The 27,754-nt window shown below is 49.8% G+C and overlaps 1 protein-coding gene across 8 annotated transcripts in view; it reads right to left on the reverse strand.

Annotated features, from left to right (window-relative positions):
- CCDC102A (coiled-coil domain containing 102A) overlaps window positions 1-27,754 on the reverse strand; it is a 97,918-nt gene that overhangs the window by 59,356 nt on the left and 10,808 nt on the right. For 7 of the 8 annotated variants that reach the window (XR_016444062.1, XM_090061845.1, XM_090061843.1 and 4 more), the window contains one exon: window positions 3,125-4,195. Coding sequence is in view for 7 of the 8 variants with exons in the window: in XM_090061845.1 (XP_089917971.1) it covers window positions 3,125-3,730 (606 nt within the window). In the remaining variant the exon portion in view is untranslated. Of the gene's footprint in view, window positions 1-3,124; window positions 4,196-5,958; window positions 7,292-27,754 lie in introns of those variants that run through there. The other variant, XM_090061848.1, reaches the window with a different exon arrangement.

Genomic DNA, 27,754 nt, shown 5'->3' on the forward strand with positions numbered 1-27,754 from the left:
CACCCCTGCCAGAGGGGGCCCCCAGCTGCAAGGCTACAGGGCCAGGGACCTGGATCTGCAGCCCCCTGCTCCCCACTGCAGTGCCCAAACCCCGGCTGCTGCCTGTAGGAGACAGCAGCTCCAGCCCAGCTTCTCCTCCTCCTCCCCCTCCCCCTCCCCCTCCCCTACAGCTGGTGCCGCCAGAGCAGAATCTGTGTGTAGGGGGTGAGGGGAGGTCAGGTGTAGGCTACCTGCTACAGGCTTGGACTCCTTGCCCTGCTGCCCTCGCTCCGTGGCCTCCACAGCCCAGCAGGCAGGACCCAGTATGGCAGGGCGGAACAGGGCTGGATGGGGAAGCTCGTTGCCCCCGCTGGGAGCTCCTTGCTGGCATGGCATGGTGGTGCCCTCTCCCTGCCCAGCAGCAGCAAGGGGAACAACTCCAGGTTGCCACCCCTGCTGCTGCTAGGTGGGCAAGGGGTGTTTTGCCAGGGCAGTGCAGGGCTTGCTGCAGCAACAACCTTTCCCGCCCGGTCCTGCCTGCTGGGCTGTGAAGGCCCTGGAAGAAGGCAGCAGGGTGGGAAGCCTAATTTTGCAGCAGGCAGCCCGCCCCTGCCCCACACACAAAGCTGGGGGGCATGTGCTTCCCATGCCCCCCCAGAAGTGCACACAGCGGGAAGGAACCAGCCCCACCCCTTTGTCCCCCCCTGGATGAACTGCCTGTGGCTCCATCCCTCTCCCTGCTGGGGCCCTACGACTTCACATTCCAGCCCTGGGCCCCAAGCCCCACACTGCTCAAGCTGGGCATCAGCCCTAGCCCTAGCCCAACTCACTCTTTCCCTCCCTCCATCCCCCCCTTTAGGAACCTCAATCCTTACCCCCCGCCACCAACTTACTTGCAGAAGCTGCTCTCCAGGCTGCAGAGAGACCACTGCCAGCCTGCAGAGAGCTTTTTGCAAAAGTGGAAAATCTGCATATTTCTCAATTAAAATGACAAATCTGTGTTTTTCTCGGTTAAAAGAAACAATTTCATGTTTTTTTTCTATTTTCCAACAGGAAATGGAAAATCCGGATCCCTGGTCATAAGCTGTTTCTTAGATCACAACCTGTGATTCTTCCTGTGCCTGCCCTGTCAGATGAAGGTTGCTGGATCAGCATCAGGGAGGGGCAAGCCTGCCCAGGGGTGACTGACTCCTGTAAATGAAGAAAAGCATCTGAATCCAGAGTCTGTGCTCTGCTGGAAATGGGCTTGGGATCCAGCCCCTAGGAGAAGAAGACCTGGCCTGGAGTTCCTGTTTGTTCTGGAACAGACACAGCAATGTGCCAGGATGAAAATTGTATTTCTGTCCCCACTACAAACAGGCATTGGGCTCCAGCCCTCAGATGCCGGCTGCCCTGTGGCATAGGAAGAGCTAGGCACCTGTCTTGATGTAGGAGAGCCTGGGCAGAGCCTATTCCCTGCAAGATCAGCCCTGTGCATTCCTCTATGCCATTGGTGACTGGCTTCTGGGAGTCAGGCCTAGCAACTACAGACCCTAAATTTGGTCTCTACCTGAAGCTGCAGGAAAATCTGAGCTGCATCTCCTTCCCCACCCTTTACATGGACATGGGGCACAGCTATTGAAAAGTGCCACCTCAGGTGACCATATTTCCTTACTTTTAAAATGGCACTTTCTGCTCTCAGCCCCAGGGAGCAAGAGAGTGTGTGTGTGTGTGGGGGGGGGGGGGGGCGGAAGAGGGGCAGAGCACCATACAGTCCTTTCTTAAATGTCCCCCCAAGATCTCCTGCTGAAAACAGGACAAAACCAGTCAACTTGACTAAATCAACAGGACACCCAAGACAGGTGTTTACCATGGGACTATCCTTAGGGAAAGCAAGATGTATGGTCACCATTAGCACTGGCCCACTGGCTGGGACAAGCTGTTCACTGACAAACATGAGGCAAATACATTTTTTTCTCCACTGAAAAATGCTGCAGCATTTAATAACCCTGCTGATTCTAAGGATGAACTTAAACCTGGCCAAAGAGAGAGAGGAAAGAGATTGGAAACTGAGAGGGGACAGACACTTCAAGGGAAGCATAAAGGGGAGAGGGTCCAACATACTGTTTTACAAAAGAAGATGCCCCTTCATCCTCAAAGGCTTGTGAAACAGAGGTTCAACATGGAGTTTCTGGGTGGTAGCAGCTGGGGTGGCAGCACTGGCTATTCTTGTGCCCTCTCAAAATAAGCATTTCCCAGTTGCCACCCCTAGTTATGTTACTGTTGTGGGAGCTGTTTTGTGGGGGATGTGCATACAGTCTAAGGGGTTGGGACACGGCTTGAAGTCCCAGCTAGGGGTGGACTTTGTTGTTCCATGCCCTGTCCTTGGGAAGACAAGGCAAGTCCTCCTGACTTGCATCCCGTCTGGGGCTCTGAGGAGGCATCAAGATAAATGCTCACATTGTCAGGGAGGTTCTGGGTTGAGGGGGAACTGCAACCTCACTGACATTTCTCAGTCAGGCGCTGACTATTCCCATCCATGGCTCTTGTAGAGAGTGTTTTATCCATGGGCCTTAGCGTTGGCGATGCGTAGGGGGTGCACACGGATGCACATGTACGCCCTGAGTGTGACGGTGCACCCCCTGTGAAAAGGCGCTGCTGACACTGTCTGTGGGTGGTCGCCTGCAGGTGGTGACTGAGCCCTAGTCAGCGCTCTCAACCCCTTCCCCTGCCACTGACAGCACCGGTGGCATCTGTGGGAGTTCCCTGCTTACTGTTGTCACGCTCCTGCTGCCACCATGCTCCCGCCGCCACTGTGCCCCCCCAGCCACTGGGGGCACGCATCATTCGTGGGCCTCAGTGAGTTTGTTCCTGGGCCAAATGTACTGATCTCTCTATGGACAGAATGAGTTGCTGAGCCCCAGAGAGGTGATGTGACCTGCCTAAAGTCACCATTAGGCCAGTGGTTCAAAGTCCAGTGCTCCCTCCACTGGGTCACACTGCTTTCCCTTCAGGCCCCTGTTTTGCACAGGAAGAAGCCCCGTGTCTGTCCGTGCATCAGTAAGTGTGCCATGACCAGGGAGGGGAGGAGCTGTGTGCATGCATACTGCCCTGTGCTCCTGCCCGCCCTGTGCTCCTGACCGCCCCATGTCCCATCCCACCTCACCTTGTTTCTAGCCAGCTTGTCAGAGCCCACATCCCGCACAGGCTCCTGGTCTGGGGAGCCATCATTCTCCTTCTCTGAGGCCACCTTGTTGTCCAGCTCCTTCTCCTTCTCCTTCTCCTCCTCGCCCTCCCCTTTCAACCGTGCCACCTCCTTGCCAAGCTGCTCATTCTCATTGAGCACCTCCTGCCGCTCCCGCTTGAGGCTGGTCAGCTCCTTGGTTAGGGTCTCCAGCTTCTGCCGCAGCTGGCGCACCTCCTCCCGGGCCTTGTTGCGCTCTGCCCGCACCTTGCTCCACTTTTCCCGCCAGTTGGCAGTGCAGTCTGACCACCAGCGCATGGTCTTCTCCATCTGGGCCGCGCGAGCCCGTGCCTCCTCCAGCTCCCTCAGCCGCAGCTCCTCCCGGCTCTCCCAGTCACTGTCCAGGCACACGGCACCCAAGAGGGGGAGCTGGGGTGGCCCCGGCGAGGGTGTGCCACTCTTTGGGGTAGGGGGCATGGAGTCCGGCAGGCTCATCCTCTCAGGTTGGGGGCTGCCCAGGATGTTGAGGAGGCTGCTCTTGGAGAGCTGAGGTGAGTCCGCTAGCCGAGAACTGGTGCTTTGGCTCATGGTGGCCCAGGGTCAAGCTCAATGTCAGATCTGGTGTAACAGTAGCTTCTCTTACATTGGCCCCTGGGCATGGGGTGGAGAATTCAGGACCCAGACCCACTGCGTGTGGACAGGCACAGAGAACTGCCACAGCAATAGATGTGAGGAATCACTACCTGTCCCTGGTCAGAGACAGGCCAGACATGATGAGCTAAGCAGCTGTTCCCTTTTCAAAAGAAGCCTCAGATGAAGAAGAGCTGAGGTGATCCAGCAGGTCCCAGCATCCCCCACCTGGTCCCTGTCAGACACAGCAGACAGCACTTCAGAAGCAAGGACATTCTCTGGCACCTTCTTATTGGGAGATGGCTAGTGGCTAGGGCATCTCCATACCCTTGATCTCAGGTGAGGGTGATGCTCTTCTGACAGAGGTCGTATCTCATATATGTCACAGCCAGACACAGTCCAGAGACAGGGTGACCTGGAGACCTGAAAGGAGGACAAAGGTGTGAGGTACAAGCTGATGACTATCCCTCAACTCAACCCAGGACTCTGCATCAGACCTCAAACTTGGTGGTAACTCCTCCATCATGTCTAGGTCTGGCTGGCAGGGTGCTTACAGAGAGGGGAGAGGGGCCAACCATCCAGAGCTCTCTCATATCATAGCCTTTTTAGAGACATGTTATGGTCCTCCCATCATTTTGGGCATTGCAAAGAGCCACTGGGAAACAATACTGTGAAAACCTGCAGCACAGGCAGTAAAAAGTGACTGCTTTGGTTCTGATTCTTGATGGCTCAGTAAGGCCTCAGACCAAGACGGTTAAAAAGAACCAGTGATATTGGGTGCCCACACTGAGGCACTTAAGAGGACTGATCTTCAGCACATGGATGATCAGAGGGCAGCATTTATGGAACATTAGGCCCCTTCCTCAGGGCAGGCTTCCAAAATCACCAGTCAGTCAAATTTACTTGGAGTTAGAAGAATTTGGCACCTCCAAAAACCAGGCCCCCATGTCTCAGACTAGACACCCAAGTGAAGCAGGTAACTGGCAGACATCCCAGTAGGTGCAACCACTAGCAGCACAGTGACACAGCTAGGTGCTCAAGGCACAGGGACAGCAGCAATTTCTGGCTGCTACCAAGAACAGCCATTTTTTGGCTTCCCTCTCCATAAGTCAGCACCTGAGACAGTTTCCACACCCTAGTTACGCCACTAGGAAAAAATCTTTGGATGACTACATCATCTGTTGTAGGAAGAAAGCTAACTACGAACTTTCTATCTCTACCACAACATGGAGGATAACAACTGGTAGCCATTTTTGTAAATATTGGTCTAAATGGTCACAGACCTGTAACAATATAGAAAAAAAAAAAGCCTGCTCTATCTTCTTTCTCACTAAAGGAATCGCTGCAGAGTGCAGTGGTTTACAAGCGGGTGAGACACCATGCAGGACAGCATGCTTGTATTTGCTCTCTCCATATTTTCCAGTTGACAGACTAAGGCCCCTGCTACATTTTATGTATATTACTATAACTGGTTAATTGTGGAGTAAATTTAGATTGATCACAAATGCGAAGTACTTATCGCACAATTAAGTTATTAATGGTGCCATAAACTTAGACCAGCCACACATGCAAAGTAATCAGCACATGATAAAAATGATTATCCAGTTATAAGCCAACCAGCTATAAAGTTAGTGCTTGAAAATGTGTAACAACTCTCTAGCAGATTTCTATTCAGCTTTATTTGAACATGTAGCTGGGCCCTCAAAGCTATCAATGCTGCAAAACCTGCCTGGGGTATGACTAACCAGCTAGGTACATTCTGCCCCTTGCATCAAACACTCTCCAGCCAGAACTGAACCCATGGTGCAGCTGATATGCAAACCAGAGGCAAAACTAATGTATCCTCCCCTAACTGTATTGGCTGTACAAGGCTACCAAGAGTCAACACTTGATTGTGTAAGAACAGGTGATTTGCAAGCTGTATGGAGAACACAGCAGTTAATACATTGTAAGACTGAGAAGGACCATTATGACTGCTGCATAACACAGGCCACAGAATTTCACTCAGGGATTACTGCAAGGGAGGGAATTAATATTCACTTCCACAGTAAAGCAGAATAATTAGCACAGCTACTTGTGGGAGAGCTAGCGTGTATCTTTAGAAAAACATCTTCTGTTAAGGTGGAAGCTCCAGGTAAGGGAGAATCTACCATATCCCTTGGTGAGCAGTTCCACTGGTTGGTTACCTTCACTGTTGCAAAGTTGTGTCATTCCTGATTCCAGTTTGTTCAGCTTCCACTTCCAGCTGCTGGATCTCATTATGCCTTGGATTTGCTAGATTCAGGAGCTCCTCAGATCAGGTATCCTTTCCTAGCATAGAACTGTGCAGACCATGAGCAAGTCATGTCATAACCTCCTCTCTCATCAGCTGCTTTGGCAGATGTCTTTCTACACGTGATTTCCCAAGCTGGAATCTCACACAGTTTGTTTTCCCCTCCCCATCCCTGCAGTGCACTTTGGAAACAGAGCTACAAGCCTTTCTTGGAAAAGCACTTGCAAGGCTTCCAGCTGTGTGTGTGTCCGTGTCGTGCTGCATTCCACTGCGCAGACAGGGCTCTGGGGGCCCAGGCTGGGAGCTGGACCAGGCCCTGGGAGGTGCAGAGGAAGCAGACAGTTTGGGGGTAAATTCTTCACACTCTCACAAGAAACACAGGGAGCAAGCAGGGCAGTTGAGCACAGACAGATATATATAGAAACATGTGCAGAAAGACTTGGAGCCCAAGGGGCAAGTGGGGGCTGGTGAGCCTGCCAAGAGCATGTCATTAGAAGCAGCTCCACAGACTTCTCTGCTGGCAGAGACAAAGCAGGAACAGAGAGTGAGCTCTTGGCTTGATCTTTAAAGCAAGGTGAGCTGCAGCCGTTGGCCTGGTTGGCTATGACATGTCTCTGGAAGGAGGGGATCTCGCTGTTCTTGTCCAGCCTGCCCCTGGGGAAAAGCCTCAGCTAAAATTCAGGACTGCTGTCATGTTCCAGAGGGCCTGCACCACATGGAGCTCTGTGCTCATCCAGACGCTGCAGTGGACAAAGGCTGAATTTGGTCTAAAGTGGTCAAAACCAAAAGGGTCTTAAATGTAACTGGTCACCAAGACGTGTGTGTGTGTGCATGTGCATGAGCATGCGCCCATGCACAATGTGAGAGAGGGATACAACTACAAAAGTGTGTGTGCTCCCCAAAATTCAGGAGCTGTTGGAACTGGAAATGGAAGATGATGTGAGGGAGGTCAATGTGGAGCCACTGCTTTAGGCAAATGCTTAATCTAACCTGATTACATCCAAAAGGATATTGTGCAACGTGCATGAGTACAATGGAGCAGGGGAAGATGGGACATGGGGAGTATTTTGACCACAAATAGCCTCATCTCTGCTTCTTCTCTGTAGTGATGGCATATACTGAATAAGAACTAAACAATGGACTTTACTGTGGAGTAGTAAGCAACTGTTGCAGACCCTTTGTCTATTTTTAGCTACCCAGTTTGGGGCTCCCTAACTGAGGGACCATCTCCCAGTTCTCAGCTCCCTCAGTCTCCTGTTAGGGAGCATCTTTAACTTAAAACTTCTATCACTACACACTCCACCACCTGAGGAATCATTGCAAGGTTGTTACATCCATAATCCCTCTTTCTTGTATGTGGTTTCCTTTCTCTCTTGTATGTGGTTTTCTGGAAAATCCAGGATGCTTCAGTGAGGGAAAACTGTCCCTTTAATCCAGGGGAACATAGGACATGCCCACACTGCCTCTGGAATATGTCTGGGAGTAGTTCTGTGAAACATGCCCAGCCCATCCGCTCCTGCTCTATGAGTGCCAAATCCAGAAGGGAAGCAGTGTTGAGTGGTACTGAGCGCCTGCCATTAAGCTCTGGTAGCTGCATTAGGGCAAGCCGTTGAGCCCACTGCTTCAAAGGGCCCAGACAAAGGGGTTGCACAGCTGTCAAACATCACATCTTGGTGCTATAGAGGGATGTTGCCAGGGAGCACAGTGATATTGCACTGCAGGAGGGAGGTCACAGCACTATCAGGTGAGGGTTTGTTCCATCAGACCAGTGTTTCTCAACCCTTTAAGTAGCAAGTACCCCTAACTTCTGAAAATTTTAATAAGTACCTCAATACTCAATTTTCCAGGGGAATTTATATTTACAGACTAATGTGTGCCATATGTTGGAAGAAGGGCTGTGTATGTAAGGCCATAATATGACAGATGTCTGATCTGGTGTGGGTAAGGTTGCCACCTTTTACTCTAGAGGTGTACAACTCAAGTATGTACCTGGGCTGGAGGTGATGCTGGCCAAAGCTAGGAGGGCTGAACCCAGTGTGGCATGTCAAATTATTACTAGGGAATTTAAAGCGTTGCACAATGCTTCCATAGTTTTGAGAGGAGGAAAAGAGGCCAAGAGAGAGGAAAAGAGGGCAACAGAAAGAGAGAAAAGGAAGCAGCTGCTGCCAGTCACAGAGTTGAGGCAGCTGGGAGGTTGCAAGCCCTGCTGCAGGCATCCTGGGCTTTGTGGCTGGCAGTAGCTACCCAGAGCCTGGGCTGGCTGTAGCCAGGAGGCTGCAAAAAGCAGCTCAGGGCTCTGGTGGGTGCATGTGCATCTCAGAGCAGACAGGGGGGCTACAGCAGTGCAGCCCAGAAAAGCCCGGTGCTGCTGCTGGCCCCCCCGCCTGTAGCCAGCCTGAGCTCTGGGCAGCTGCAGCAGGCAGCTGGCAGGTTGCAAACAGTTGCACCGGGCTCTGCAGCCCTAACATCCGCTTCATACCAGCAACTGCATACGTGCCTCAGAGCAGAGAGGGTTGTGCTGCCTCAGACCCTATCCGCTCTGAGGCGTGTGTATAGTCGCTGCTAGCACAGAGCTGATGCTGAGCTTGGGAGCCCGGCACAGCTGTTTGTACCCAGCCTGGGCTCTGAGCAGCTGCACCAGGCTCTACGGCCATGCTGGCAGCAATTGCATTCACACCTCAGAGCAGACAGCAGGGATATACCCGCTCTCTGCTTTGAGACACCCGTGCAGCTACCACCAGCATAGAGCTGATGCCGGGCTCCAGAGCCTGGGGCAGCTGTTTGCATCTGTTTTGCCTGCCTTCCCCCTCCTGCAGCAATCTGTGGCCAGCTTCCGCGGGCGAGTGGCCGGGTGCAAACTTGGCGGTGGCGGGGGGAGCAGCAGCGCCCCCTTGCTACGGGGATTTTTGGTGTACCCCAGGGGTTCACGTACCACAGGTTGAGAAACTATATCCTAAAACACTGATCACTGCAATGCCCTGCCCCCACATGCTCCCCACAGGCCAAGACCCCTTCCAGGGGCTCTCTGGTCACAGGAGGCTGTGTAAATACCTGTGTGAGCTGATTGCACCTTCTTAGTTAGTGTCACAGCCATACCTTCTTCAGGGTTCAAAAACAAACATGACCTTTATTTGGAGTTTTCCCTGAATACAAAAAGTTGGGGTCCCTCTGCCCACTACCATCAACAAAGGCACTCAAAAGAAAATAACACTATCTCTTTCAGTTCTGGCCATAAAGATTCAACAGCAACATGCTCCTTCAGCCTCTCCTCTTCTCTGTTAGGGCCCTTCCTTAAAAGCTCTAAGCTGGAAATCCACCCAGGAATCCAGTTCCTCTCATCTGCACCTCATTGCCAATCAAGGCTAGCAGCCCTTTCTGGATCCTTAAAGGGTCTCTGGTCATAATGTACCCAGATCACACTGTTGGAAAACACGTACCTTCTTTCTAACAAGTTCCCCTCAGAATTCTCCAACCCAAATTCTGGTTCCACTACAACCTGCAGGAACTTGCCACTGATTTCACTAGGTCTCCCTGGCTTTTTTCTTTTTAAAACTCCTTTCTTCTTCCACCTCCCTGCTTCCAGCACAGCAGTTCCCTTCCCTCCAGCCTCTCTATAACTCATCCATTTGCCTGTCCAAATCTTTACCCAGATTGCCTCTCTCCTCCCTCCCACCAGATCATCCCTTCCCAGGGGATCACTGTACTAGCTTCCTTTCCCCTTCCTTTTTCTGGTCTTGCTTTGCCCTTCTATCCTCCTGCAACACCTGCTGCACTATAGCCCTGCGCCTCACCTACCTGCCCCCCTGTGTCTGTCTTCTGCTTCCAGTTCTGTGCCTTCACTATGAGGCCAGGCCAGATCCTCAGCTGGTATAAATCAGAATAGCTGAACTGTAGTCAATGGATGACACCAAAGACAATGGGGTTTCTCTGACTGATACTTACTGGGGATTCTCCAAACCCTCTGGGGGATGGGTTCTGCCACACATCTCTGATCCTTTGCTTGCTGCAGCCAGCCCTTGCTCTGCTCTGTTCTATACATTTCTCCCCCACCCTGCTGCCACATAGCCCTTATATTGGCCATCCTCATGGTATCTGGGCTTCCTTCCTTCTTCCACCTCTTCTGCTTTCCCCGTTGCTTTGCTCATGACTGCTGTCCTTATGGGGAGTTCAGCCAATCCAGCCTTTTATGAGACTCACCCCCTTTACCCCATGTCCCGACGTTCTCTCTCTGCAGCTTCTGTCTTTCAGGCCTCTGGCACACTATGGGATGGGCTGTTGGGGATGGGGGTGTTTGTTAGGCCAAGGTATAAATCACTGGAGATGACACCAGGGAAGGGGGAGCTGGTGAGTGAATAAGCTTCATTCAGAGCCTGGCAGATGGCTGCAGAGAGAAAGGCAGTTAAGAAAGAAAGAAAGGAAACAAGATATTCTCCCTGAGAAAAATGTCCATGAGGACCATCAGTTCTCTCCAGAATAGGGAAGGCAGTTCCCCAGGCACTGGGACAGAGCATACTGGAAGCAGTCATCTTGGGCTTTGTGCCCAGTAGGGTCAAAGGCTGAGAGAGTCACTCCTGGTGCTCAGATGGGGCAATAGCACACCGTACACAGAGCCTGAAGGAGCAGCAATTTCTGTCCCTAGGGCTGGGTGTAAATGTTAGCACAAGTGCTCTCATAAAGGGGCACAGCTGCACTCAGATCCTGATACCACACACCCCATTGATGGATGCCCCTAGCTTGGTTCAGCACCAAGCACCACCAACCAGGGAATCTCTGCCCCATGACAAGGGCTGCTCAAGAGGGCCAGGTCCAAAAAAAAGAGGACATAGATGCCCAAAGTCAATATTATTTCAGAAGCGCAATCCAAAAAAATCCCTTCTCAGTGGCCACCTTACCCTGGAGATGCCCCCTTTCTGACTAGACAGCTATCTAGATACCTGCAATTCTGCTTCTGGGTACTCTCAGAACATCCCCAATCCTGCCAATTAGACTTCTACTACTACCTAAGCGCCACCAGAATCCAAAAACTAGATGGAGCCACACCTGAATCCACTGAGGGACCAATCTGCTTGGAACAGTCTGAGCATGCCTAGTACACACTGACCACACTGAGTTCAGCACAATGCACACTGTCCAAGATCAGCAGTAGTGCCATTGCTTTTTATACCATGGCAAACTTGAGAGAGAGTAAATGGCATGTAAATGAGTAAAGGATTAAAAAATCTGACATGCAGAAAAAGAAGTGAGGCTCCATTTATCTAGTTTATGAAAAAGGAGTTTAAAGTCCACTTGACCTGAAAAGCACCTATGTAGGGAACAGAATTTTGTTGGTAGAGGGCTATTCAAGAGAGCAGACAAAAGTACAACCAGCTTTCAATGGGTGGATGGTAAAGCTAGATAAACTCAGACTAGAAATAAGGTGAAGGTAGGTAAGTGATCCTTAATCACTTCACTAAGGAGCCCTCATCCTTAAAGTGAAGGTAATTAACCACTGAAACAACTTACTAAGGGCTGTTGTGGATTTTCTATCACAGATTTGTTAGAAATATTATTAAAAATGCATTATGAATAGTGTTGTTAGAACAGCACAGCTGCCAGCTCTCCCTGGTGGGAGGAGGAGGTAGAGAAGAAACACCACCAAGGACATCTTGCTAATTTACTATCTCTTTGTAACACTAAATCACACATACCTTCAAACTCCTCTGCCTCTACTCTTGTAAACTACAAAGGCTGTGACTTAATTGGCTGTGTCCTTGGGAAGAAGGGGGGGGGTTTGAACTTTTGGTAACCTAAAGAGCTTTCTGAGCAGGCGTAATTAGCTAATGCATATAAGCCTATCCGCCCCGCATACTTAAGTAGTTAATTATAATGCACATGCGACGGATGACGTGACGTCATTTCATATATGTTTGTATGAACCGGAAATGAGTTGTAAGAGTTCCTGCTTTTGCACACGTGCCCAGGAGAGAGGGAATAAAGCCTGCTGAGAAGTTTTCCCCACGGGCAGAGTGTGGTCTTTTGTCTTCGCTCTGACCCTATTTGCAAATATACCTTTTGTGTTGCTAATAGAGTATGTCTGAGAGTTCTTCGCCTCCCGAGAAACGAACTGTAGCAATTTCTGCAACAAATCTAGCGACTCCGCCGGGACCTTCTCGTGGACTACCCCGGAATCCAGCGGCAGAGCGCCTCCGGTACCAGGGGAAGTGCGCACCGAGCCGAACTTTTGGACTCGCCCCTGGGATCTGAGGCGTGAGTCGGGATATTCGGGAAGTTAAAGGATCCCGTGCAAATTTTCAGTTTTTGGAGAGGCCAGACACACGTTGGTATTTGGATTGAGATCTCTGGGGTATCTGAGTGAGTATACGAATTCCCTTTGCCCAATTTGGTTCTGGATCCAAAACAAGGGGGGTAGAACGATCGCTGGGAAATTTCTGGCTCAGCTTTCAGTAAACCTTCTGTTATAAGGACCTTTTGGTATTTGGCGTGCCTTGGGCACACTCTTGTGGGCAAAATGGGTACGGGTAGCTCCCGTGTAGAAAATTCGAATACCCCTCTAAAATTCATATTACGTCATTTTAATAAATTTGCAAAGCCGGCCGATTACGGAGTAAAAATGAAAAAAGGTGATTTAATTAAGTTTTGTCAACTCGAGTGGCCAACATTTGGGGTCCACTGGACCCCAAATGGATCCTTTGTGCTAAAAGAAGTGATAGCTATCCATGAAATTGTTATGCAGAATGGGTATTAGAATCAGTTTCCTTATATTGATTGTTGGTTGTGGGTGGTTCAAAATCAGCCACCTTGGATTAAGAATTACTTAGTAAAGTCTCATGTGATGGTTGTTAAGGAAAAGACTCGAGAGGGACTGCCTGTACTCCCTGAGTCTAATGAGGGAGGGGATTCTGAATTGGCTGAGTATCGGACCCACGCTCCGGTTGCCCTGTCAGGGAGCGAAGATGAGTCAGACGCCTCCTCGGGATCCAGTCCCTCTGCACCACCGCCCCCTCCCTTAGGGAGACCACCACCGGCGTATCAAAGCATACCTAATGATTTAGAGCGTGAGCCTCAGCCAAGTGCCCCATCTGAATCGGGGAATAAGGGTTATTATTTGCGGAAGCCTGTAGAGTCACAGCCGGTGCTGAACTGCCCGATGTGAGAGGTTATTGGAGAAGGGGGCAATGCAACTTTTGTCTACACCCCATTTAGCACTTCAGATTTATTTAACTGGAAGAATCAGAGCCCCTCTTTTCGTGAAGACCCTGAAAAGATGAGGGACCTGTTTCGATCTATTGGGCAGACTCATCGACCCACTTGGGCTGATGTCCAGATGATGCTCCAGACCCTCCTAACCCCGGAGGAGAGGAGATTAGTGTTGGGAACAGCATAACGTATTGCAGCAGCCAGAGTTGAGTCAGAGGGTGCTGCTGGTCGTACTCTGCGTGATACCTGCCCTGTTGAGGAGCCGAGATGGGATAATCATACTGCAGAAGGAAGAGAGCTGAGTGCACAGTATCTGGGAATTATAGTGGAAGCAATGGGAAAGGCAGTGCCTCGGGTTACTAATCTGTCTAAATTGTATGAAGTGAGATAGGGAAGAGAGGAGGATCCCTCAGCTTTCCTTGGGAGGCTGTATGAGGCGTTTCGCAGGTTTTCGGATCTGGATTCAGAAGCCCCAGATAACCAGCGCATGGTAAATCTTATGTTTATTGGTCAATCTGCTGCTGATATCCGTAAGAAGTTACAGAAAACTGAGGGAGGTGCTGGGAAACCAATTTCAGAGCTGGTGAAAATTGCATATAAGGTGTATGGGAATCGTGAGCAAGTGCAGGAGCGTAAGGAAGATAAAAAGGCTCAGCGACAGATGGCAGCACTAGCAGCTGCTATAACTGGAGGGAACCCTGGAAAGGCTGGGATACAGAAGGGGAAAGGAGAAAGAGTGGGAGCAGACGTTTGTGCTTATTGCAAAGAGAAAGGACACTGGAAGAGGGAATGCCCAAAGTTGAAGGAGAAGAGAGAGAGGGAACCGAGAGGTCACCTCATGCGGGCAGAAGACAAGGGTGAGGACTCAGAATGAAGGGGACAGGGATCTAAGACCACTACCCTTCGGGTTGGAGCCTGAGAAGATCCCATGGTAACCATTAGGGTTGGTGGCAAAAACTTTGAAGCCTTGGTGGATACTGGGGCTACATTTTCAATGATTCCAGAAAACGCCCCTGTGCAGGAACTAGTGAACAGCATGTACTTGTGGAAGGGATTGAGGGAACGCAATCCCGACTCCCTGTTTGTAAACCACTGCTCACCAAAGTGGGGGACCATTTGCTCGAGCACTCCTTTGTATATTCACCAAGTTGCCCGGTTGCACTCCTTGGGCAGGACTTACTCACAAAATTGCAAGCTGAGATCTTTTTCAGAGACGATCAGATGGTGGTCCAGCTACCTGTCAAGCAGAGCTCGAACTATCAGATGGCTCTCCTGGAGGACCGATGCCCTGCAGTAAGTCCAGAAGATCACATGATTGGAGTAGACCCCTCGGTATGGGCTGATGGAACCCCTGCGCGAGCTAAGTCGGTCTCCCCGGTAAGGATCGTACTCAAGGATGGGGAGGGGCCCGTCCGGGTAAAGCAGTATCCACTCAGCCGAGCAGCTAGAGCTGGACTCAAGCCGTTAATAGAGAAATACAAGAGGTGCGGATGGCTAGTGGAAGGGTCCTCACCCTATAACACCCCCATCCTTGGAGTGCCGAAGGCAGATGGGGTCTCATACAGACTGGTCCAACACCTACAGGCAGTAAATAAGAAGGTCCTTTCAGACCATCCTGTAGTCCCGAACCCTCACACGATTTTGACACAAGTACCGGGGGAAGCTGAAATATTTTCAGTGCTAGATTTGAAAGATGCTTTCTTCTCTATTCCCCTTCACCGAGAGAGTCAAAAATTGTTTGCTTTTGAATGGGAGGATCCAGATACTTTCCATAAAGCCCAACTCATGTGGACAGTTCTCCCACAAGGATTCGTAGCAGCCTCCCATATTTTCGGACTTGCCCTTCAGAAGGGCTTGGAGGAGTGGAAGGGATCACACCCCGCAGTGACTCTCCTCCAGTATGTGGATGACCTGCTAGTTGCAAGCCCAAACTTGCAGCTCTGCGAGGAAGCCACCAGGTCACTGCTAAACACTCTGGGGGAAAAAGAATATAAAGTCTCTAGAGAGAAAGCCCAAATATGTCAGCCTGAAGTCACATTTTTGGGATATAAGCTCTCAAAAGGAGTCAGAGCCCTGAGTGCAGATCACATACAGGCAATCCAAGGTCTAACCCCACCTAAGTCACCCAAGGAGCTGCGGGCATTCCTAGGGCTAACTGGGTTCTGTCGATTATGGATACCAGATTACGGTGGGAAGGCTAGACCACTGTATGACTCACTGACTAAGGAGAGTCTCACTAAATGGAAATGGAATAAAGAAATGCAGCATGCCTTTGACCTGCTGAAGGCAGCATTAATTCAGCCCCCTGCCCTGGCCATCTCAAATAGTAAAAAGCCATATCGACTGTATGTTCATGAGAATTGAGGGGTTGCATCAGGGGTGCTGACACAGCCATCGGGCCCGACCTGGAGACCCGTGGGATATTACTCAAAGGTTCTAGATCCAGTTGCACTCGGGTGGCCAGCCTGTCTTCGGGCTGTGGCAGCCACAGCAGTGGTTGTTGAAGAAGCCCAGAAGATAGTCATGGGTGCGGATATGGAAATACTCACTCCTCATGGAGTTCCCCAGATCCTAGGGACTGAGGGAGGGAAATTTCTTAACCCCTCCAGACAATCACGGTATGAGATATTTTTGCTCTCTAATCCAGGACTTACTTTCAAACATACTACAGCCTTGCAAATCCTGCAACCTTGCTGCCGGAGCCAGGGAAACCGACGCATGACTGCCTTGAGGTCCTGAATCAAACCACGCAGGTGCGGCCTGATCTTGCTGAGGACCCAATTGAGGACCCAGATGTTGAATACTTCGTAGACGGCTCCAGCTCTGTCATCGATGGAAAAAGACGAACAGAATGTGCAGTGGTAACCTTGGATAAGGTAGTATGGAGGGAGTCATTGCCGAGCTCATGGTCGGCACAAGCCGCGGAACTCACTGCGCTCACCCGAGCATTACAGCTGGGGACAGACCAGCGGGTTAATATATATACTGACTCTCGCTATGCTTTTTCTACAGTCCATGCGCACGGACTATTGTGGAAAGAAAGGGGTTTCATTACGGCCTCTGGGAATAAGATTGCTAATGGCCCCCAGATTATCAAGCTACTAGAGGCACTCCACCAGCCTAAAGAGGTAGCAGTCATTCATGTGCGGGCCCATGGAAAGGCTGCTGAGGAAAAGCATAAGCTTGGAAATGCAAAGGCTGATGCGGCAGCAAAGGAAGCCGCATTTATTGGGGGAGAAGCGGAGGAGGTATCCAAGCAGGCCATGTCCCATGCCATATGGCCATACGTTCAGGATTTAGTCCCACAGTATTCCCCTGAAGAAGATAAATTTGCACAGAAAGCTTGTGCAGAAAAGAACTCTCAGGGGTGGTGGATAGTACCGGGAGGGAAAGTCATGATACATAGGCCACTGCTTCGGGAGGTGCTGCAACAGCTCCATGCAAGAACCCATATGGGAGGCTTGGCCATGGGTGATCTAGTGATCCGCCAAGCAGTAGCCCCAGGGCTATATATAGAAGCTCAGCGCATTGCTATCAAGTGCATCACATGCCAGAAAGTAAACCCTCGAAGGAAACCCCCTGTGCCAATGGGAGGTAGACCCTGGGCAGCGTACCCTGGACAGGCATGGCAGATTGATTTTGTCGAGCTCCCACGGTCCGGACATCACGGGTTTTTAGTTGTCATGGTAGACCAGCTCTCTGGTTGGGTCGAGGCCTGGCCCACCAGGACTGCCACTGCGGCTACAGTAGTGAAGTATTTGTTGCAGGAGATCATTCCCCGGTATTCCCTGCCTGAGTCCATTGAGTCGGATCAAGAACAACACTTCGTGGGAAAAGTGGTTCAAGAAGTCGCGCAAACTCTCAAGGTTACTTGGAAACTACACACACCATGGAGACCACAGAGTTCAGGACAAGTGGAACGCATGAATAGGACTTTAAAGACTCTGCTCACCAAAATCTGTATTGAGACACGCCTTAAGTGGCCTCAAGCATTGCCGCTAGCTCTTACTTGCATTTGAAACAGTCCCCGACGGGGCCTCAAATTGACCCCATATGAAATTATGTTTGGCAAACCGCCTCGAGTCTTACCCCCTGGAATGCGAGAAAATGTAACTTTTGAATTAGGTAATAGTGAGCTTCATATGTATGTTATTGCTTTGCAGTCTGTCTTGTCTTCTCTTCACAGGTATGCAGCCTCCTTTCAGCGCCTGCCTTTAGACGTACCGGTACATGACTTCTCCCCGGGAGACTGGGTCTTGGTGCAGCGGTGGAATAAGGAACCCTTGACTGAGAGGTGGAGTGGCCCTTTCCAGGTACTTCTAACAACCCACACCGCTGTAAAGATTGCTGGCCATGACCGTTGGATACACCATACCCGTGTGAAACGACATCCACGAGCATCAGAGGACATCAACTCCCAAGATGAGCTCACTCTAGAAGCTGAGTCATCTTCGGAACAAGAAGCCAGCAAGTGGAGCTGTGAACCTATTGGTGATCTCCAAGTGCGCCTGAGACGGCTTAATCAGAGCTCAGAAAATTAGACAAGAAAGTATAAGGGAAACATTTAGGCTGTGTTTGATCTCATAAAAGGGAAAATATGGTGGGAATCTTAATGTGCCTTGTTGTTATCTGCATAGTGAAGGAAGCAGAATTGAGCAGCCTTAACCGCTGGCCCACACCCTCGCTTTCCCAAATTGCTCCCCCAGGGACAAATTTGTATGTTGACATGATGGAAAGAATTGCAGGTACTTTTAATCTTACCAACTGCTGGGCCTGTGGGGGGCTCCAAGAGGCCGGAGGCCAGTGGCCTTGGAGGGCTTTTCCTTTGGCCCCAAAGTGGCTAGTGAGTAGCAAGGCAGATGTTAAGAGTACTAGTCGAAAATGAGATGAGAACCACAGCTGAAAACTTTCCCAAGTGGCATTGGAAGAGTATTGCATCAATAATAATGGTACAGGAAAAAGCTTGGGACACAGCCGTTGCATATGGACTTTAAAAGTAAGATGGATGAACCCTACAAAATTAGAACAGCTTCATTATCCTAATAGCCCAGGGTATAATCGGCTAGTGTGGCAGCATCCTAATGGAACAGTTGCGTGGTTTAATAAGTATTGGAGTGCCACAAATTAAAGTAATGATTGGACAGATTGTACAGACAAGAATCAGGATGGACTATGGGAATGTTCCATGAAAGGAGGCCTCACAGCCGCTGGTCCTTTGGGTCCAGACGGAGGCTTGGGGTTTCCCGAGATGCCCTATGGTTGAGCCCCTCTAAATGCCACCAACAGAGAAAATAGGGCCTTAAGAGAATACTATTGAATTTGCGGACGACGGGCCTATACGATACTACCACAAGGGTGGACAGGGACTTGCTATCTTGAAGTGATTGTACCAGCTTTCTTCTTGCTACCATCAGAGGTTGGAAATGGGTTGGGAGTCTCTTTGTATGATGATTGGAAAAGGGCCAAGAGAAGTATTGATGTAAGTTTGACACAGGGTGGCTCCCAAAAGTGGAAGGAGGATGAGTGGCCTCCTCAAAGGATCATTGAGTATTATGGACCAGCTACATGGGCTAATGATGGGAGTTGGGGATATCGGACACCTATATATATGCTAAATAGAATCATCTGATTGCAGGCAGTCTTGGAAATAATTACTAATCAGACTGCCACTGCTCTCAAGTTACTGGCCCGGCAGAGTTCTCAGATGAGAGCAGCCATATACCAAAATCGGATGGCCTTAGACTATTTACTCGCAGAGGATGGCGGAGTCTGTGGAAAGCTGAACCTTTCTAATTGTTGCCTCCAAATAGACGACAACGGAAAGGCGGTCTTAGAGATTGCCAAAGAGATCAGGAAAATAGCCCATGTGCCAATACAAACGTGGGAAACCACATGGAGTAAAGACTGGTGGTTTAAATTATTTGGAGGACCCTGGTGGAAAAAAGTAGGATTTGTGTTTCTGTGTGCTCTGACTGGTTTGGTTTTTATCCCTTGCCTTATTCCTTGTCTCACTAGATTGATAACCACCACAGTAGAAGGGATGCAGGTCGCAGCAGTCCCTCTAAAAGCACAGACTGCAGCAAAAGTCATGGTCCTCAGAAAAATTCCTCGTAATTATCTTGATTTGCCTAAATAAAGTAAAGAACAGAAAGCATCTTGAGGGGGGATATTGTTAGAAATATTATTAAAAATGCATTATGAATAGTGTTGTTAGAACAGCACAGCTGCCAGCTCTCCCTGGTGGGAGGAGGAGGTAGAGAAGAAACACCACCAAGGACATCTCGCTAATTTACTATCTCTTTGTAACACTAAATCACACATACCTTCAAACTCCTCTGCCTCTACTCTTGTAAACTACAAAGGCTGTGATTTAATTGGCTGTGTCCTTGGGAAGAAGGGGGGGGTTTGAACTTTTGGTAACCTAAAGAGCTTTCTGAGCAGGCGTAATTAGCTAATGCATATAAGCCTATCCGCCCCGCATACTTAAGTAGTTAATTATAATGCACATGCGACGGATGACGTGACGTCATTTCATATATGTTTGTATGAACCGGAAATGAGTTGTAAGAGTTCCTGCTTTTGCACACGTGCCCAGGAGAGAGGGAATAAAGCCTGCTGAGAAGTTTTCCCCGCGGGCAGAGTGTGGTCTTTTGTCTTCGCTCTGACCCTATTTGCAAATATACCTTTTGTGTTGCTAATAGAGTGTGTCTGAGAGTTCTTCGCCTCCCGAGAAACGAACCGTAGCAATTTCTGCAACAGATTTTTAAATCAAGATGGTTCTAGGAGATATGCTGCAAGCAGAAATGAATGTAGGGAAGTCCCAGACCTATATGTTGCAGGATATCAAACCATGAAATCACAATGGCTTTAAAATCTAGGAGTCTATGAATAATAGGGTTCCTTGTTCTGTGGTGGAAAAAGGTGCTATACCCTAGGAGCCTTTACTGGTGTCATCTGGAAGGCTATCTACCACTTTTTGGCTTAGTAAACAAGAAAATGAGAGGCCACATTGGAACAAGTCTTATCCACTGCTATAGAAAGGGTGAGTTGGAATATCAGAGCACCTGGGATTCCCACATTATGAAGCAAGCCAACTGGACTAGAGTCAGAGGTTTCAATACCTCTGGGCTTCTGACAAACAGGAATTAATATCAGTGATGCATCTACAGTGGATTCAGAGCCTATTTTGGCAGGAGGCTCATTAGGCCTAGGAACTTCTTTTCATTTTATGTCTATAAAGACCCTAACTCAGTGGAGTTTTGTGCCTTGATTGGAGCCTCTAAGTCAGAGCACAATTTTCCATAATAAATAGAAATAATTCTCCACACCCATGGCACAACATAGGCAATCTTACCAAATCTCTCTTCTTTGACAATAAGTTTCATATTTGAGGTTAATTTTAAAGCCCCAAGTCTGGGAATCATGAGAATCTCAGGTTTCCTACACAGAAAAGAGGCTATTTTTCAGGGCCCCCCCTCCCCCTTGATTCCAGGGGAAAAGCTTGAAAACATGACCCCAAGCACACTCTGAAGGTGCAGGGCCCTGAAAGCAAAGGAGAAGAACCAGCACTGCATTAATCATAAATCACAAGATTTTTAAACCAATCAAGATTTTAGGATTTGAGTGCTTGGGAAACCCAATACTGAGCACCCCTCAGTGCCAAGCATGGTGGGTGACCACAGGTCTGGTACCCCATAGTGCCAGAGCCCCAGCTGTGCTCTTGCGAGCTCTCAATCAGAGCAGGCATGCCCAGATGTGGCAAAATGCCCATGGTTCCCACGGGAGTTGCTTCTTCCTGCCACTGGGACCCTTGACAACTTGGGGCCACTGCAGATGCATGTAAGTTAAAACAGCCCCTGAGGCTGCACTAATCCATGCTGGGGACACATGTGGCCCCAGAGCAAGGTATGTGCAGAGGGGCTATGAAACTGCTACCGCCCTCAGCCAGGCATATTCATAAAAGTACATTTAGGCACTGACATTCATAGGTGTCACTGTCCACCTCTACTTCCTTCCTCTCTCTTCCCCTCCCCTGCTTCATGGAAGAGCCCCATGTAAAAGACAGAATCTGAAAGGCATTAAAACCCTGAAACAGAGAGCCTTCAGAGAAGGAGAGTTACCAAGCAAGACTGCAAACACAGGCTCACTCTCAGCCACGAGGGGCCAATTATATCCCTGGTGCAACCTTGCTGCTTTACATGGAGGAAGGACTTGGCCCAGACAGCTTAAGCCTTGGGTTTCTGGCTCATCTCCAGCCTGAAGATGCATGCTTTGTCCGTGCCTCTGCCTTTTTCTTACACATCTGGAGCAGACAGGGTGCCAGGCCCTGAGCAGAAAAGGAAAAAAGGGCTGAGATGTGACACCCTGGAATGGAGCAATGACTCTGAAGTTGGCCTACGTGTACGTATGGGGGTGGGATGCAGGACCAGAATGCGTGCATGTAGGGAGTGGGGTGGAAGGGAGCCAGCACATTGCAAGCATCTCCTGGAACGGTTTTACCATGGATCAAAGCCCAAGCACGAACAACAGTTTCCTCCTGGAAACTTGAATCTGGTGTAGATGGCGCTCAGCCCAGTGTCTGCACTAGAGGTATTAACTCCATTGCTAATACAGGCAGAAAGGGTCTCTCTGGCTCTTACTCCCTTCCCTTTCAAGCTGATCTCCAAGGCTAGGCTCCATCTCCATGAGGAGGGGAAAGGGAGCCACCCACAGCTCTCACTAATTGGTTGCAGATTTACCCATTTCCAAGCAGCTTTGCCCACATGAAAGGACATTGCCACTAGCAGCCAGACACCAAGTAGACATGGGGGAAGGGGCATCTGGCCCAGGATGGAGGGGGAGTGCCAAGTTTCCACTGAGCTGCTCTGACAATGTTCTCACAGGGCTCCAGCCAAAGGCCACAACACAGTCCTGCCGCCACTTCCCACCACAGGGCCAGGAAGGGAGGCCTGGAGTTTATCTTTTTGGCCTGCTATAAAGCTCCCACCTCCCCAGCACACACAGGTGCCTCTCTTCTCTCTCCAGGGATGCTTGTTCTCTGTGGGATACGCTGATTTAGCCCCACAGACCCCACACCATTTACACTGGCAGAAAACGTGGCCTCTTGGCCCCTGCTGAAGCTCACTGATGGACTGGGGTAGCAGGAGGAAATTCAGTACCCAGCAGATATGAAGAAGGGATGGTGACCCCCTCCTGCCACAAGCAGACAAGGCAGGGACTCATTACCCAGGCTGGCTCCATTCTGGGTGCTGGCTGAAATGGGGCTGGGTAGCGGGGAGAGCCTCTGGTGACACCTCTGGGGAGCTAGGAGCTTGTGGAAGGTGTCTGCTGAGTCCTGACCTTTCCCCAGTGCAACCTCTGGTGGGGAAGGGCTCAGCAATTGCACTGGGGAAAGGCCAGGACTCAGCAGACATGAGACTCAAATGATCTTTCTACCCCAGGAAAGTGATGCACCCCAGTATCTGTCCTCTTGGTATCTGAAAACGTTAAAGAGAAAGTTGGGGAATGCAGTCCTACAGCTTTGATGCCAGGAATAAGGGCCCTGCGGACACAAGGCATGTATCTGCTACACAGTCCTAGTGTAATGTATGCATTGTGTAATGTAATGTGTTGTGTGCACTGAAAATGTGATATGAGCGTGTGACAGAAGGGGAGCAACCTTGTGGAGGCTTGTCAACTGACCATGGACTACAATACCAGAGGCACCTGGAAGCAGAAAGTGGAAGTGATGATGAGAAACACTGCAGAGACCTGCTGTTGGACTACAAATCTCAGGAGACCTTGGTGGGGGGGAGGAGCAGGAAGAGGCAGGAGAATGTGGGAGTCCTGGAGGTGGTGGTGGGGCTGCTGTGAGCTGGACTGAAGGGGAGAGAAACCTCTGCACAGGACATGATCCCTGACCTACAGACCTGTGCTGAGTGACTCTGGACGAAAGGCATGAGGCTGAAGCTGGTTCCTTATTCCCGGTTCCTTTTTCAAAGCTAATCTATACCCAATAAAATCTTATTATTAATGAATTACACATCCTAAAGCGACAGAATCTCATTAGCTACGCATATGTGCTAACTAATATGTAAAATAATATCTCACATCAAGTACAGAGCTCTAAATGAAGGTCATATTAGGATGGAATTATGGGGCAAAATACTCCTTGGGCCACCCCAAATTTCGTGGCAATGCCACTGGCGGACCGTCCCAAAGAAGCCTGACTACAGTCCCACCGGGCCCAAAGCACAGTTTGGCCATGCCAGGCTGCGAACAGACAGCACCCCAGCTGTGCTAAATTAATGGAACTGAATAAGGAACTGGATTTTGGGCTGGGATTATATGGAGAAATCCTTCTTGGGCACCCCAGACCACATCTCTGTGGCACCAGGGGCACTCCTGGACATCTCTGACCAGAGACTTTCCCGGCCCAAAACATGGTTTAGCCATGCCAGGTTGCCAATTGACACCACCCCACAGATGCTGTGCTAAGTATGTGGCCCCAAATAAAGAACTGGATTTTGGACTGGATTATACCCAGAATTCTTCTTGGGCCACCCCAAAAAGCATTTCTGTGGTACCGGTGGACTCTCCTGGATATATCTGACCACAGACTTGCCCAGCCCAAAGCACGGTTTGGCTGTACCAGCCTGCCAACTGACAGCACCCTCCCAGACACTGTGCTAAGTATATATGAATTTGAAATAGGAACTGGATTTTGGGCTGGGATTATACCTAGAAATCCTTCTTGGGCCACCCCAAACCATGTCTCTGTGACATCAGGGGACTCTGCTGGACATCTGATACCAGAGACTTGTCCAGCCCAAAGCACGGTTTGGCCATGCCAGACTGCCAAATGACAGCACCCCCCAAAACTGTTCCAAGTATATAGATCTGAATAAGGAACTGGATTTTCAGATGGGATTATACCTAGAAATCCTTCCTAGGCCACCCCACGCCATGCCTCTGTGACACCAGGAGACTGTCCTGGACATCTCTGATGAAAGACTTGCCCAGCCAAAGCACTTCCCAATCTGGTTTGGCCATGCCAGGCTGCCAACAGACAGCACCCAAACTGTTAAGTGTGCTGTGCTAAGTATATGGAACCTAATAAGGAACTGGATTATGGGCTCGGATTATACCCAGAAATCCTTCGTAGGCCACCCCAGACCACACCTCGCTGCCACCAGGGGATGCTTCTGGACATCTCTGAATAGAGACCTGCCCGGTCCAAAGTGTGGTTTGGCTGTACCAGGCTGGCAAAACATAGCACCCCAGCCACTGTGCTAAGTATAAGGACCCGAATAAGGAACTGGAATTTGGGCTGGGATTATATGGAGAAATCCTTCTTGGACCACCCCACACTGTGCCTTTGTGGCACCGGCGGACTCTCCTGGACATCTCTGACCACAGATTTGCCCAGCTCAAAGCATGATTTGGCCATGCCAGGCTGTCAACTGACACCACCCCACTAGATACTGTTCTAAGTATCTGGATTAGAATAAGGAACTGGAATTTGGGCTGGGATTATAGCTAGAAATCCTTCTCAGGCCACCCTATCTCTGTGCCACCAAGGGACACTCCTGGACATCCCTGACCAGAGACTTGCTCGGCCCAAAGTGCATTTGGCCGTACCAGGCTGCCAACTGACAGCACCCCAGCCACTGTGCTAAGTATATGGTCTTGAATTAGGAACTGATTGGTAGGCTGGGACTAGAGATGGAAATGCCTGACTAGGACAGTCCCCCAGGGCACACAGAGATGTGGTCTGGGGTGGCCCAAGAAGGATTTCTAGGTATAATCCCAGCCCAAAACCCAGTTCCTTATTCAGGTCCATTAATTTAGCACAGTGGCTGGGGTGCTGTTAGTTGGCACCCTGGCACAGCCAAACCGCCTCTTGGGCCAGGCAAATCTCTGGTCAGAGATGTCCAGAAGCGTCCCCCGGTGGCACAGAGGCCTGGTCTGGCATGGACCAAGACGGATTTCTGGGTATAATCCCAGTCCTAAATCCAGTTCCTTATTCAGTTCCATATACTTAGTACAGTGGTTTGGGTGCTGTCTGTTGTCAGCCTGGCATGGCCAAACCACGCTTTGGGCCTGGCAAGTCTCTGGTCAGAGATGTCCAGGACAGTCCCCCATTAACACAGAGGTGTGGCCCGGGATGGCCCAAGAAGGATTTGTGGCTATAATCCCAGCCCAACACCCAGTTCCTTATTGGGGTCCATATACTTAGCACAGTGGCTGAGGTGCTGTCTACTGGCAGCCTGGCACGGCCAAAATGTACTTTAAACTGGGCAGATCTCTGGTCAGAGATATCCAGGACAGTACCCCGGTGGCACAGAAGTATTCTGATGGGTGGCCCAAGCATAATTTCTAGCCGTAATCCCAGCCTGAAAGCCAGTTCCTTATTCAAGCCATTATACTTAGTATAGTGGGCATGGAGGCTGTTAATTGGCAGCCTGGCACGGCCAAACCATCCTTTAGGCCAGGCGGCACTGTGGTTAGGGTTTTTTGGGACAGTCCGCCAGTGGCATCACCATGAAATCTGGGGTGGCCCAAGAAGTATTTTGCCCCATAATCCCATTTTATCTGACCTTTGTTTAGGGCTCTGTACTTGATGTGGATTATTATTTTACATATTAATTAGTATATATGCATAGCTAATGAAAATCTCTCTTTTTAGGACGTGTAATTCATTATTAACAAGATTTTATTGGGTCTAGATTAGCTTTGCAAAAGGAACCGGGAACCAGGAATAAGGAATAAAGAACTGGGAATAAGGAACAGGGAACCAGGAATAAGGAATCAACTTCAGCCTCATACTAAAGGCTGGTTCTTGGGAACATCCCCAGAGGTGGGCATGGGACTCTAAGTGCTGAATGTATGTACCCCAGTGGTACTGACCACAACCTGTTGCTTGTCCTCTAAATGTATGTTGTTATACTGTGAAAGCCTATTTACCTGTATTTGTCCTTTCCCACTGGCCTTTTGGCCTGTGACCCTAACCCCTAAAACACTTGATATAAAGTAAAACCCTCACTGCCTGTTGTGATTGTGCCTGACACTGCAGGGTTTTGTTATACTATCTCACTGGCTAAGAAATGTAAACGGAAATACCAGAATAAAGAGAAGGGCTTGAGTGACAAATTTCAGACCCATATTCAGATTTCAGACAACTCTGAAGTTTGGAGTTGGTCACTCCAAGCTTGGTTTGAGCCCATCTTTGTCTGTGACAGCATCTGGCAGCCAGTTGAGTACTGCTTTGCTTGGGGTTACTGAATTTAAATTAGAATAGCTTGTGCAAGTCCCAGGTAAGTACAGGGCTGTGTTGTGTACTTGTAAGTGCTAGACATGAGAGGGCCTCCCTTCTGGTTGGCACACTGGGGGTGGTACTAAAACGCCGTAAACATAAAAGCATGAACTGGTACAACATTAGCTACAAAGACAATCCCTGTACCCACAAGTCTGATTTTTAAAGGACAAGCCAGAGGGCTCTAAGGGAAGAAGGGATGCAGCAAGGTGAAGGGCTTTTCCCACACTAAGTCAGTGGCAGAGCCAAGAGAAGAATTAAGTCTCCCAACACCACTCATGCCAGTGTCCTGCCCACCAGACCACAAAGCTTCCCTGATTATCATAAATACTGTGTGTAGTATTACAGTTAGTGTCTCTGTCTCATCCTAACCTCAAGATGAGGTGTTGGATCAGGACTGCAGGGGTCAGGGTTAGCAACCTACAGCCCATGGGTCAGATTCAACCTGCATAGCCATTTGATTGGGTTCCATTGACATGCGGTTCAGGGGAGCTTTCCCCTGCAGAGACAGTGGTGGCTGGGTCCTAGCACCTGCCAACTCCAGACTGGAGCTGGGTCATCGCAGCTCAGAGCCTAAAAAGGTGGCTGACCCCTTCCAAAGATGAAAGGGTGGCCCAGCACCTGGTTTGGCTTGGTGCAGTCTCCTTCCTAACTGCCCCCCCGGCTCATGCCTGATTATCATTCTAACTCCGAAAGACTCGACCCACTGACAGGTAGCTACAGGGCACTGAGTCCAGGTAACAGTGTTCATGAGCAGGCCACAAGGATCTGATCTTAGTTACATTTGGTGATGCAGCTGAGGTTGGTGGTCCACTCTCTCATGAAGAGGCTTCCTTCCCCCTGTGCCTGTTGTGAGCAGAGGTCTGCTCCCTCCCCATGTAGTTATTTCCATACAATGTGCCCAGTTTATCTCTGTAAAGCACAACCTCCTGCAGCTATGAAGAAGCAGCGATGACTTTTTAGAGCCTGGTCCCTAGCCCACCACCAAAGAGAACAGGCAGGAGTGACGCCTTGTCTCCTGGCTGTATCCTCCTCCTTCCTCCACAACCAGAAGTGGCAGGAAGGGAGAGGATCACATTTCTCTTCCTCTCTCTCTAAACAAGCAACAAGGGCAGCCCAGGGAGCTCTGTTCTGAAGGAGGAGGGCACAGCTGAACTGGCTCTTACAGCTAGCCTTACCCCTGCAGTTTTTTTTGCTGACCCCACCAGTTTACGCTCAA

This window comes from Crocodylus siamensis, chromosome 9, assembly GCF_052110815.1.
Source record: "Crocodylus siamensis isolate JL-2025a chromosome 9, ASM5211081v1, whole genome shotgun sequence".
NCBI classification, from domain to species: Eukaryota; Metazoa; Chordata; order Crocodylia; family Crocodylidae; genus Crocodylus; species Crocodylus siamensis.